This window comes from Ranitomeya variabilis, chromosome 2 (assembly GCF_051348905.1).
Source record: "Ranitomeya variabilis isolate aRanVar5 chromosome 2, aRanVar5.hap1, whole genome shotgun sequence".
Classification (NCBI taxonomy): Eukaryota; Metazoa; Chordata; class Amphibia; order Anura; family Dendrobatidae; genus Ranitomeya; species Ranitomeya variabilis.
This window is the reverse complement of record NC_135233.1, coordinates 1,076,273,096-1,076,286,914: the sequence shown is the minus strand read 5'-3', so window position 1 is coordinate 1,076,286,914 and position 13,819 is coordinate 1,076,273,096. Positions and strand designations below refer to the sequence as shown.

Genomic DNA, 13,819 nt, shown 5'->3' with positions numbered 1-13,819 from the left:
TGAGCGATGACGATTACTGGTTGACCTGCATCCTTGACCCCCGCTATAAAGGCAAATTGCAAAATATAATGCCACATGAGAACCTAGAACAAATATTAGCAACCAAACAAGCAACTCTTGTAGACCGTTTGATTCAGGCATTCCCAGCACACAGCGCCAGTGATGGTTCTCACACGAGCTGCAGGGGGCTACAGGGCAGAGGTGTTAGAGGTGCACAAATCAGAAGTGGCGTTGGACAGAGGGGTTTTCTGACCAGGTCGTGGAGTGATTTCGCAATGACCGCAGACAGGACAGGTACTGCAGCATCTATTCAAAGTGACAGGAGACAACATTTGTCCAGTATGGTTACTAACTATTTTTCATCCCTTATCGATGTTCTCCCTCAACCGTCATTCCCATTTGATTACTGGGCATCCAAATTAGACACCTGGCCTGAATTGGCAGAATATGCATTGCAGGAGCTTGCTTGCCCAGCAGCTAGTGTGCTATCAGAAAGAGTATTCAGTGCTGCTGGTTCAATATTAACCGAAAAAAGGACTCGTCTGGCTACCCAAAATGTGGATGATCTCACCTTCATTAAAATGAACCACTCTTGGATTTCAAATTATTTTGCCCCACCTTTCCCGGCTGACACCTAGCTTTCCTATAAAAAGGTCTTGCTTGTTGACTGGTCTTATTGAGTGTTCCAATCTCTTAATTTGCAGCAGCTGTTTGTCCAGCATACGACATGTTTACACCTCCCACAATGGGAAAATTCCCCCCATGGGGCCATGGTCTCGCCACTTGGCGCAAGCACCCGTTACAGTGCTGTTTGTCTGAATAGGTGGGTGTGCCCGCTTTTGGTCGACGGCAAAGCCACTGGGTCCCTCATAGTACAATGAAGTGTCTCTGGCGGTGGTGGTGCGCACCCAACGTCAGACACACCGTTGTAACATGAGGGGCCCTGGGACGGTACCGCCGGCCACAAGAGAGTTCCCCCCCCAGCTCAAACTGTGCTCTACCACGTGCAAAATTATCTCACTCAGCTCCACCAATGTTTAGTCTATGTGCTGACATCATTCAATGCCTGGCACTGACAATACTAATTTGTTGACATCTATGATGCTATTTAAAGTAGTCTGGGTCAGTGTCCTATATTGACACCAGTAAATACTTACTGCCAAATTACTTTGTCAGAAACTCAGCAGATGAGCCCACCCCTGTACCTAAGTATGCCACACTTTTTTTTTTCTTGTTTTGCGAGACATTAACATCTATTTATTTTTTGTGAGTACTTACTGTGTCAGACACTCGTTGCAATCCTCCTCCGCTGACCACAATGTTGCCTGTGTATCCATGTAACTGATTTAAAACTGCCATGAGCCTAATTTTTGTTATTTTAGGCCTTCGTTAGCCTGTCTGCGGGCCTTCATTAGCCTGTCTGCGGTCCCTCCTTGCAATACTCCTCCACTGACCACAATGCTGCCTGTGTATCCATGTAACCGATTTAAAACTGCCTTGAGACTAATTTTTGTTATTTTAGGCCTTCATTAGCCTGTCTGCGGGCCTTCATTAGCCTGTCTGCGGGCTTTCATTAGCCTGTCTGCGGTCCCTCCTTGCAATACTCCTCCACTGACCACAATGCTGCCTGTGTATCCATGTAACCGATTTAAAACTGCCTTGAGACTCATTTTTGTTATTTTAGGCCTTCGTTAGCCTGTCTGCTGTCCCTCCTTGCAATACTCCTCCACTGACCACAATGCTGCCTGTGTATCCATGTAACCGATTTAAAACTGCCTTGAGACTAATTTTTGTTATTTTAGGCCTTCATTAGCCTGTCTGCGGGCCTTCATTAGCCTGTCTGCGGGCCTTCATTAGCCTGTCTGCTGTCCCTCCTTGCAATACTCCTCCACTGACCACAATGCTGCCTGTGTATCCATGTAACCGATTTAAAACTGCCTTGAGACTAATTTTTGTTATTTTAGGCCTTCATTAGCCTGTCTGCGGTCCCTCCTTGCAATACTCCTCCACTGACCACAATGCTGCCTGTGTATCCATGTAACCGATTTAAAACTGCCTTGAGACTAATTTTTGTTATTTTATGCCTTCATTAGCCTGTCTGCTGTCCCTCCTTGCAATACTCCTCCACTGACCACAATGCTGCCTGTGTATCCATGTAACCGATTTAAAACTGCCTTGAGACTAATTTTTGTTATTTTAGGCCTTCATTAGCCTGTCTGCGGGCCTTCATTAGCCTTTCTGCGGGCCTTCATTAGCCTGTCTGCGGTCCCTCCTTGCAATACTCCTCCACTGACCACAATGCTGCCTGTGTATCCATGTAACCAATTTAAAACTGCCTTGAGACTAATTTTTGTTATTTTAGGCCTTCAATAGCCTGTCTGCGGGCCTTCATTAGCCTGTCTGCGGTCCCTCCTTGCAATACTCCTCCACTGACCACAATGCTGCCTGTGTATCCATGTAACCGATTTAAAACTGCCATGAGCCTATTTTTTGTTATTTTAGGCCTTCGTTAGCCTGTCTGCTCTCCCTCCTTGCAATACTCCTCCACTGACCACAATGCTGCCTGTGTATCCATGTAACCGATTTAAAACTGCCTTGAGACTAATTTTTGTTATTTTAGGCCTTCATTAGCCTGTCTGCAGGCCTTCATTAGCCTGTCTGCGGGCCTTCATTAGCCTGTCTGCGGTCCCTCCTTGCAATACTCCTCCACTGACCACAATGCTGCCTGTGTATACATGTAACCGATTTAAAACTGCCTTGAGACTAATTTTTGTTATTTTAGGCCTTCATTAGCCTGTCTGCTGTCCCTCCTTGCAATACTCCTCCACTGACCACAATGCTGCCTGTGTATCCATGTAACCGATTTAAAACTGCCTTGAGACTAATTTTTGTTATTTTAGGCCTTCATTAGCCTGTCTGCGGGCCTTCATTAGCCTGTCTGCGGGCCTTCATTAGCCTGTCTGCGGTCCCTCCTTGCAATACTCCTCCACTGACCACAATGCTGCCTGTGTATCCATGTAACCGATTTAAAACTGCCTTGAGACTAATTTTTGTTATTTTAGGCCTTCATTAGCCTGTCTGCGGTCCCTCCTTGCAATACTCCTCCACTGACCACAATGCTGCCTGTGTATCCATGTAACCGATTTAAAACTGCCTTGAGACTAATTTTTGTTATTTTAGGCCTTTATTAGCCTGTCTGCTGTCCCTCCTTGCAATACTCCTCCACTGACCACAATGCTGCCTGTGTATCCATGTAACGATTTAAAAGTTCATAGAGCCTATTGATATATTTTATTTAATATTAATAAAGCCATGATGGACTACGCTGTACCACGCTACAAGCTAACCAGTCGACACTTCTTTTGCGAGAAAAGCCATCCCAACCCTCCACCAGCATGTAAAAGACCGCATTGTCCATGCACTCTGGCAATCTGTGAGTACAAAGGTGCACCTGACAACAGACGCATGGACCTGTAGGCATGGCCACGGAAGGTTACGTGTCCATTACGGCGCAATGGGTTAATGTGGTGGATGCATGGTCCACAGGGAACAGCCTACTAAGTCTGTCTGCAGTCCCTAATTCAAATTGTCCTCCACTGTCTTAATCTGAGCTTCAACCTTCTGGCTCTCATTAAGTGCTTTTTTTAAAAAAAAATTGGTGTTTGGGGCCTAATGCCTCTGTTTGCCGCTCACTGGTGTTCTCCTCAACTGAATAAATCTGAGCTTCAACCTTCTGGCTCTCATTAAGTGCTTTTTTAAAAAAACTGGTGTTTGGGGCCTAATACCTCTGTTTGCCGCTCACTGGTGTTCTCCTCAACTGTATAAAGCTGAGCTTCAACCTTCTGGCTTTCGGCCTATAGTATCCGATATTAAACAGCATTTGGCCTTCAACTTTGGTTGCGGCCTACTAACGGTGTCTGCCGCTCCCTGGTGTTTGTCCTCAACTGTATAAAGCTGAGCTTCAACCTTCTGGCTTTCGGCCTATAGTATCAGATATTAAACATCATTTGGCCTTCAACTTTGGTTGCGGCCTACTAACGGTGTCTGCCGCTCCCTGGTGTTTGTCCTCAACTGTATAAAGCTGAGCTTCAACCTCCTGGCTCTCATTAAGTGCATTTTTTTAAAAAAAATTGGTGTTTGGGGCCTAATACCTCTGTTTGCCGCTCACTGGTGTTCTCCTCAACTGTATAAAGCTGAGCTTCAACCTTCTGGCTTTCGGCCTATAGTACAGTATCAGATATTAAACAGCATTTGGCCTTCAACTTTGGTTGCGGCCTACTAACGGTGTCTGCCGCTCCCTGGTGTTTGTCCTTAACTGTATAAAGCTGAGCTTCAACCTTCTGGCTCTCATTAAGTGCTTTTTAAAAAAAAAAAATTGGTGTTTGGGGCCTAATACCTCTGTTTGCCGCTCACTGGTGTTCTCCTCAACTGAATAAATCTGAGCTTCAACCTTCTGGCTCTCATTTTTTATTTTTTTTTAAATTGGTGTTTGGGGCCTAATACCTCTGTTTGCCGCTCACTGGTGTTCTCCTCAACTGTATAAAGCTGAGCTTCAACCTTCTGGCTTTCGGCCTATAGTATCAGATATTAAACAGCATTTGGCCTTCAACTTTGGTTGCGGCCTACTAACGGTGTCTGCCGCTCCCTGGTTTGTCCTCAACTGTATAAAGCTGAGCTTCAACCTTCTGGCTTTCGGCCTATAGTATCAGATATTAAACAGCATTTGGCCTTCAACTTTGGTTGCAGCCTACTAACGGTGTCTGCCGCTCCCTGGTGTTTGTCCTCAACTGTATAAAGCTGAGCTTTAACCTTCTGGCTCTCATTAGGTGCTTTTTTAAAAAAAAATTGGTGTTTGGGGCCTAATACCTCTGTTTGCCGCTCACTGGTGTTCTCCTCAACTGAATAAATCTGAGCTTCACACCTTCTGGCTCTCATTTTATTTTTATTTTTATTTTTTTAAATTGGTGTTTGGGGCCTAATACCTCTGTTTGCCGCTCACTGGTGTTCTCCTCAACTGTATAAAGCTGAGCTTCAACCTTATGGCTCTCATTAAGTGCTGTTTTTTAAAAAGCTTGGTGGTTACGGCCTACTAACGGGGTCTGCCGCTCCCTGGTGTTGTCCTCCACTGTATAAAGCTGAGCTTCAGTCTTTAGGCTTTTGGCCTATAGTAGCAGATATTAAACTGCATTTGGCCTACTAGTGTGGTTGGGCCCTTAAAACAGTGTCTGCTGCTCCTGGGTTTGCTACTCCACTGAACAAAGCAATGCCGCCTGTTTAGTCCTGTTACCAATTTTGAACTGCATTTAGCCTACTTTATTCTTTGGCCCTATATCTGTGTTTCCTCCTCATCCTGCCCATTGCCCAGCCACTGCAAGATGAGTCTGCTGGTACATTGACCTAGACCACTACATTCCCCTTGCACTCTACACAGCCAGAATATGACCCTGCTGAAAGTAAGGTTCCCCTTCCTGAATGTTATACCACCTTACACAGGGACAAAGAGGAAGGTGCAGATGAAAGTGCAGGTTCCTTCATCAGGTGGGGGGGCATACTCGTTGGCGACGTCACTGGCACAGGGCCCCTCAGAGTATGCAAAAGTGTCGCTGCTGGTGGGAGGCACCCCCGCCGTGCAAACACACCGCTGTACTTTGAGGGGCCCTGTGCCAGTGCCATTGCCAACGAGTGGGCCCCCCCTGCTTGCTTAGGATCACAGCACTTGCAAACTTGACATACTTACCTCTCACTGCTCCAACGCCGTGATGTAGTCCACGTTTCCTGGGCCCACTAAAACCTTGAACCAGCCCTACCCCCCACAACTTTTGCCAAATGACCCCCAATTTTCAATGCCCAACTTTTATTATAAAGTTAATTAAGATTGACAAGCTTCAGAAACAAGAATGGATGTTTTTGGCATTAAAATGGGCACTGTAGGTGTTTCCCTAGCCTCCACTCACTGTCGACTATGCTTCCCCATTGACTTGCATTGGGTTTCGTGTTTCGGTCGATCCCCGACTTTTTGCGATAATCGGCCGACTGCACTCGACTCGACTCTGGACAAAGTCGGGTTTCGCAAAACCCGACTCGATCTTAAAAAAATGAAAGTCGCTCAACCCTACTCACTACTTTGCCTGCCTCAAGATGTACAGTGCCCAGCCATGACTGAGTTTCTTTCTGCAAGAACTCGGACAGAACTTCTGCGGTGTGTCTGTTGTCGCCCAAACACTTCATTGCCAATACAGCCTGCTGACGCTTGCCACTAGCTGTCCCATAATGGCACACCTGGTGTGCAACAGTGGCAGCTGCGGATGGAAAGGATGTGCGACTGCGGTCTGTGGACGAGCTCTCGGTTCTGCAGGAGGACGAGGAAGAGGAGGAGGGGGGGCGAACGCCTACAGCCAACTCTTTCCTTGACCGTGGGCTAGGCAGAACTGTCCCAATATTGCTGGCCCCTGTGGACCCTGCATCCACTACATTCACCCAGTGTGCCGTGATGGACACCTAACATCCCTGGCCATGCCTACTGGTCCATGCATCTGTTGTCAGGTGCACCTTTGTAGTCACAGACTGCCTGAGTGCATGGACGATGCAGTCTTTAACATGCTGTTGGAGGGCTGGGAGGGCTTTTCTAGAAAAGAAGTGTCGACTGGGTAGCTCGTAGCATGGTACAGCGTAGTCCATCAGCGCTTTGAAAGCTTCGCTTTCAACTAACTGGTAGGGCATCATCTCTAATGAGATTAGTCTAGCAATGTGGGCGTTCAAACCCTGTGTACGCGGATGCGAGGATGAGTACTTCCTTTTCCTAACAAGAGTCTCATGTAGGGTGAGCTGGACTGGAGAGCTGGAGATCGTGGAACTAGTGGTGGTGCCGGTGGACATGGCAGACTGAGAGAGGGTTGGAGATGGTATTCTTGCCGGTGCCCTACATGCAGTGTTTCCTACTACGAACCTGGTGATTCCCTGACTGCTTTGGCCTGGAGACAAAAGCTGCACAGATACTGCAGGTGTTGCGGGAAATGATGGGCTTACAGTGAGGGAAGTGATGTAGCATTGCTGACTAGCTTCATTGGCCGAGGGTACTGCAACCTTTAGGCACCTTTGGTAGTTAGTCCAGGCTTGCAAATGCATGGTGGATAAATGTCTATGCATGCAACTTGTATTTAGACTTTTAAGATTCTGACCTCTGCTTAAGGTAGTTGAACATTTTTGACAGATGACTTTGCGCTGATCATTTGGATGTTGTTTAAAAAAATGCCAGACTGCACTCTTTCTACTATCGGATACCTTTTCAGGCATTGCAGACTGAGCTTCTTTAACCGGATGGCCACGCTGTCCTCCAACTGGTTTTGGTTTTGCCAAGCATTTTTGGCCATACACGAGCCCGGCAGATGGAACCTGTTGTGATGTTGATGCCTGCTGCGGCTCCTCCTCCGCTTCAGAACTACTGCCGCCTGCACCCTGTTCCCCTAATGGCTGCCAATCGGGGTCAACAACTGGGTCATCTATGACCTCCTCTTCTATCTCGTGTGCAACTTCGTCTGTGTCACCGTGTAAGCCGGTGGTAGAGCGTTCGTGATGGGGCACCATAGTCTCAGCTGGGTTTGATTCTGGCTCAGTACACTGCGAGGGCAATGTTCTGGTCTGAGTCAAAGGAACAGCATAATAATCTGGCTGTGGCTGTGCATCAGTGCACTCCATGTCCGATTCAACTTCTAATGGGCATGGCCTGTTAACTGTTTCACTGTCTAACCCAGGAATGGTATGTGTAAAGAGCTCCATGGAGTAACCTGTTGTATCGACTGACGCATCCTTCTCTCTTGTTCTGGGTGAAGAAGACAAGGAAGCGACTTGTCCCTGACCGTCAACATCCACTAACGACGCACTGCTTTTACATTTTGCACTTTCAGAAGAGGAGGCAAAAGAGCTAGAGGCTGAGTCAGCAAGGAAAGCAAAAAATTGTTCTTGCTGCTCCGGCTTTAAAAGCGGTTTTCCTACTCCCAGAAAAGGGAGCGTTCGAGGCCTTGTGTAGCCAGACGACGAACCTGGCTCAACAACTCGAGACTTAGGTGCTGTACTGCTTTTACCACGACTACTTGATGCTCCACCACCACTACCATCATTACCAGCTGACAATGACCGCCCACGGCCACGACCTCTTCCACCAGACTTCCTCATTGTTTGCAAAACGTAACCAAAGTAACGGTATTTGTTACTGTAAAACAACTTATAAGGTGAACTCTAACTTCTGTAGGATTTATATACACCTTTATAGGTGGCTGACACTGAAAGGAAAACCAGGCCCAATGTTACACACTAGGTTTTCTGTGCCCCAATAATTTGAGACAGATGGCACACACAGGACCGGCACTCAAGCAGAAATGCCAATCTTTATCTCCCACTATTTATTTATTTTTTTACAGGGAGAATTTACAAAAAAAAAAAAATGGCCCAGTATTACACACTGGTTTTCTGTGGCACACAATGAGAGACAGATGCCACACACAGCAATGGCACAGAGGCAGACTTGCCAATCTTTATCTCCCACTATTTATTTTTTATTTTTCAGGGAGAATTTACAAAAAAAAAAAAAATGTCCCAGTATTACACACTAGGATTTCTGTGGCACACAATGAGAGACAGATGCCGCACACAGCACTGGCACAGAGGCAGACTTGCCAATCTTTATCTCCCTGCAGTAATCTCAGAAAAGTATGGCAGGCAGCTATAAAAAGGACTGCTGCACACAAAAGTGTGGACAAACAAACAAGATAGCTGTGCAGAAAGGAAGGAACAACAGGATTTGTGCTTTGAAAAAAGCAGTTGGTTTGCACAGCGGCGTACACACACAGCAACGCAGCTATCAGGGAGCCTTCTAGGGCAGCCCAATGAGCTACAGCGCTGAGGAAAAAAAAATGTAGCTTCCAGTGTCCCTGCAAACAAAAGGTGGTGTTGGACAGTGGAAATCGCTACAGCACAAGCGGTTTGGGGGTGAATGTACCCTGCAAAACACTATCCCTGCTTCTGACGAAGCGGCACCTCTCCCTACGCTCAGATAAGCAGCAGTAAGATGGCGGTCAGCGGGAACGCCCCTTTATAGCCCCTGTGACGCTGCAGAAAGCAAGCCAATCACTGCAATGCCCTTCTCTAAGATGGTGGGGCCTGAGATCTATGTCATCACGCTGCCCACACTCTGCGTCCACCTTCATTGGCTGAGAAATGGCGCTTTTAGCATCATTGAAACGCGACTTTGGCGCGAAAGTCGCGTACCGCATGGCCGACCCCACACAGGGATCGGGTCGGGTTTCATGAGACGCCGACTTTGCCAAAAGTCGGCGACTTATGAAAATGAACGATCCGTTTCGCTCAACCCTACCTTGGAGTCAATTGTCCAATTACTTTTGGTCCCTTTAAAAACAGGGTGGCACATGTTAAGGAGCTGAAACGCCTTCATTCAATTTTAATGTGGATACCCTCAAATGAAAGCTGAAAGTCTGAACTTCAACTGCATCTGAATTGTTTTGTTTAAAATTCATTGTGGTAATTTCTATAACCAAAATTAGAAAAATTTTGTCTTTCTGTCCAAATATAAATATGGACCTAACTGTAGCTGTCACCATATGAGTGGTTGTAACCATGGATACCTAAGGGTACCGTCACACAGTACCATTTTAATCGCTACGACGGCACGATCCGTGACGTCGCAGCGATCGTATGATTATCGCTCCAGCGTCGTAGACTGCGGTCACACGTTGCAATCACGGCGCTGGAGCGATGCCGAAGTCCCCGGTAACCAGGGTAAACATCGGGTAACTAGGCGCAGGGCCGCGCTTAGTAACCCGATGTTTACCGTGGTTACCAGCGTAAACGTAAAAAAAACAAACAGTACATACTTACATTCCGGTGTCTGTCCCCGGCGTTCTGCTTCTCTCCACTGTGTAAGCGCCATAGCCGGAAAGCACAGCGGTGACATCACCGCGTCACCGCTGTGCTCGCTTTCCGGCTGGCAGACGCTCACACAGTGTAGAGAAGCTGAGACGCCGGAGGACAGACACCGGAATGTGAGTATGTACTGTTTGTTTTTTTTACGTTTACGCTGGTAACCACGGTAAACATCGGGTTACTAAGCGCGGCCCTGCGCTTAGTTACCCGATGTTTACCCTGGTTACAAGCGAACACATCGCTGGATCGCTGTCACACACAACGATCCAGCGATGTCAGCGGGTGATCAAGCGACGAAAGAAAGTTCCATACGATCTGCTACGACGTACGATTCTCAGCAGGGTCCCTGATCGCTGCTGCATGTCAGACACTGCGATATCGTAACGATATCGCTAGAACGTCACGAATCGTACCGTCGTAGCGATCAAAATGGTACTGTGTGACGGTACCCTAAGCTAAAGGTTTAGTGACATAGTTAATCAGGGGAACTATACTATATTTCTAATTGTCGTTATTTACTAATATTTTTACATTTGCTGCATGTTGGGATAGAATCTTGGAGATGGGAATACTCGTTTAACGAAAGTGTAGAATAACAATATAAAAAAAAATTGTTTTACAGGTCCAACATATATTGAACTTGTACTTTGTTTTAAATCTTTCAGAATTTGCTTTGTAACTCACAATACATACCATTTTTACCTTTTAGAAAAAGTGCAAAATGAAATTGGAAACATTATTGGATCTGCTCAACCTCAAGTAGAACATAGAAAGGAAATGCCATATACTGATGCTGTCATTCATGAAATTCAAAGATTTGGGGACATCGCACCTGTAAGCCTCCCACATGCCACAACTATGGACATCACATTCAGGGGTTATAATCTTCCAAAGGTTAGGAGACTTCTTTTATATCTTAAGTCTGGACTTTGTGTGTGTGTTTTCCATTGAATATTTTAATAAATGATGTATATTTATAATATTTTCATTATATTATTTATGGTAATTTATATTTCCTTTTGTTTCCCCAGGGCACAACTGTCATTCCATTTCTTCACTCTGCTCTTAGAGATAAAGCTTATTTTGAGAAGCCAGAAGAGTTTTATCCTGGGCACTTTCTTGACTCAGAAGGAAAATTTAAGAAGAACGAAGCCTTGATTCCCTTCTCATTAGGTACATGTCTTTCTTTTATTCCCTTTTAATGGCATCATGCATTTATATAACGTAAAGCGAACTGTAGAAACTGTCCACAAAATTTGCCTTGGTTTAAACATACCCGTATATACTCGAGTATAAGCCGAGACCCCTAATTTTGCCACAAAAAACTGGGACAACTTAATGACTCGAGTATAAGCCTAGGGTGGAAAATGCAGCAGCTACTATTAAATTTCAAAAATAAAAATAGATACCAATAAAAGTAAAATTAATTGAGATATCAGTAGGTTAAGTGTTTTTGAATATCCATATTGAATCAGGAGCCCCATATAATGCTCCATACAGTTTATGATGGGCCCCATAAGATGCTCCATATTAAAATATGCCCCATATAATGCTGCACAAATGTTGATTATGGCCCCATAAGATGCTCCATCTAGACATTTGCCCCATACAATTCTGCACAAATGTTGATTATGGCCCCATAAGATGCTCCATACAGACATTTGCCCCATATAATGCTCCACAAATGCTGATTATGGCCCCATACGATGCTCCATAGAGATATTTGCCCCATATAATGCTGCACATGGCCCCATAGAGATATCTGCCCCATATAATGCTGCACATGGCCCCATAAGATGCTCCACACAGATATCTGCCCCATATAATGCTGCACATGGCCCCATACAGATATTTGCCCCATATAATGCTGCACATGGCCCCATACAGATATTTGCCCCATATAATGCTGCACATGGCCCCATACAGATATTTGCCCCATATAATGCTGCACATGGCCCAATACAGATATTTGCCCCATATAATGCTGTACATGGCCTCATACAGATATTTGCCTCATATAATGCTGCACATGGCCCCATAAGATGCTCCATACAGATATTTGCCCCATATAATGCTGCACATGGCCCCATAAGATGCTCCATATAGATATTTGCCCCATATAATGCTGCACATGGCCCCATACAGATATTTGCCCCATATAATGCTGCACATGGCCCCATAAGATGCTCCATACAGACATTTGCCCCATATGCTGTTGCTACAATTAAAAAAAAATGTGATACTCACCTATCAGGCCCCCGGCACTTGCTATATTCACCGGTCTGCGTTCCACAGACGGACGCTGCTGTGTCTTCCCCGTCCTGTGGACTGACTGTTCAGGCAGAGGGCGTTGAGCACACAAATCACGTCACCGTGCCCTTTGACCTGAGTGTCACTGCAGAGGACTGGGAAGACGCAGCGGCCGCTGTCAGTGGAATGAGGAACAGGTGAATATCACGCACTGAGCTATACTCACCTGCTCCTGGCGCGGTGCAGTCCCTGGTTCTCCGGCGCCGGCAGCTTCTTCCTGTAGTGAGCGGTCACATGGTACCGCTCATTACAGTAATGAATATGCATCTCCACCCCTATGGGAGTGGAGCCAGGTCCATATTCATTCCTGTAATGAGTGGTACCATGTGACCGCTCACTCTACAGGAAGAAGCTGCCAGTGCCCAGAGAACCAGGGACATGCAGGGACCGTGCCAGGAGCAGGTGAGTATTTTTACACATTTGCTGCTCCCCCTCCCCTGCCGACCCCTGGGTATGACTCGAGTATAAGCCGAGAGGGGCAATTTCAGCCTAAAAAAATAGGCTGAAATTCTCGGCTTATACTCAAGTATATATGATAATTTTGCGTGCTGATTCTGTACTGAATTTTTTATTTACATCTTGATGCTAGTCCTGTGATCACAGCAGCATCAGTGGTTTAAATCAAACAGTCTCTAAAGTATATATGAAAAAAAAAACAGGCATTTACCTCTGTGCTATGCATAATCCCAGAGACAAAATAAACACAAGAGCCCCTGCAAGAAAGTTCTCATACTCAGAGGACAAAGAAATGGGCCACAATATATAACTTTGGAAGCCAAATCTAATAGCACTGGATGAAAAGCACTATAATGCTAAAATATAAGAAATATTAAAATATACCATATATGGGCAGCGCCCCAGAGTCCTGGTCGTTGCAGTACTGATGCTCCGCCGCTAAGGGGGGCTATGGTACGTCTGATGGCACTGAAAGAGTTCACCTGACCAGGTATCACAGACACCAATACACTTCACAGTCTGGCCTCCAGGGGGAGCTAAGGGTGCTATGTATTAGGCCACTCCTCACAAGCTGGTAAAACTGGGAGTTAGATAGGAAGTTAGTCAGAAGCTGACTGGGTTGGAACCAGGCAACATCCTGTGGCAGAGGGTGTTGCAGGGGAAGATTCAGGGGGGTCCCTGTCAGGCGTGGGATCCTGACAGAGGCCTAGCGAACAGAAAGAACGTTACGGGACCGCGCCTGCACTTCATCGCGGCAATACCCCAAGAAAGGACAAGAAGCGAGGTTTATTGTGCTGAGTGAGAAACGAGATCAACGCAACAAGGAGAAACACCAGTAGGAGTCGTGCTGTAAGACGAGGCAACATCTTACTGAGGCACGTAGCCGGTGGCCGTAAACGCTGAGGAAGTATTGAGCTCCAGGCCTTACTTCAAACCTACGGCAGGACAGTCAGTTCTAGGCGGACTGTCTCACCCAAAATCACCTAAGCAGACAGAGGGGGCAACATTTGGAGAGGGGCGACTCTAGGGTCCCGGAAGACCTCCGAGCCTACCCGTCATACGGGTGCGTCCTAGCCATATAATCTGGGGGACGAAGAAGAACATCATAATCGAGTTG

The 13,819-nt window shown here is 46.3% G+C and overlaps 1 protein-coding gene across 6 annotated transcripts in view; it reads left to right on the top strand.

Annotated features, from left to right (window-relative positions):
- Nucleotides 1-13,819, top strand: part of LOC143808697 (cytochrome P450 2B11-like) — a 535,684-nt gene that overhangs the window by 517,707 nt on the left and 4,158 nt on the right. For all 6 annotated transcript variants that reach the window (XM_077291624.1, XM_077291619.1, XM_077291623.1 and 3 more), the window contains 2 exons: nucleotides 10,646-10,830; nucleotides 10,968-11,109. In XM_077291624.1, the coding sequence (XP_077147739.1) occupies nucleotides 10,646-10,830; nucleotides 10,968-11,109 (327 nt within the window). The remainder of the gene's footprint in view (nucleotides 1-10,645; nucleotides 10,831-10,967; nucleotides 11,110-13,819) is intronic.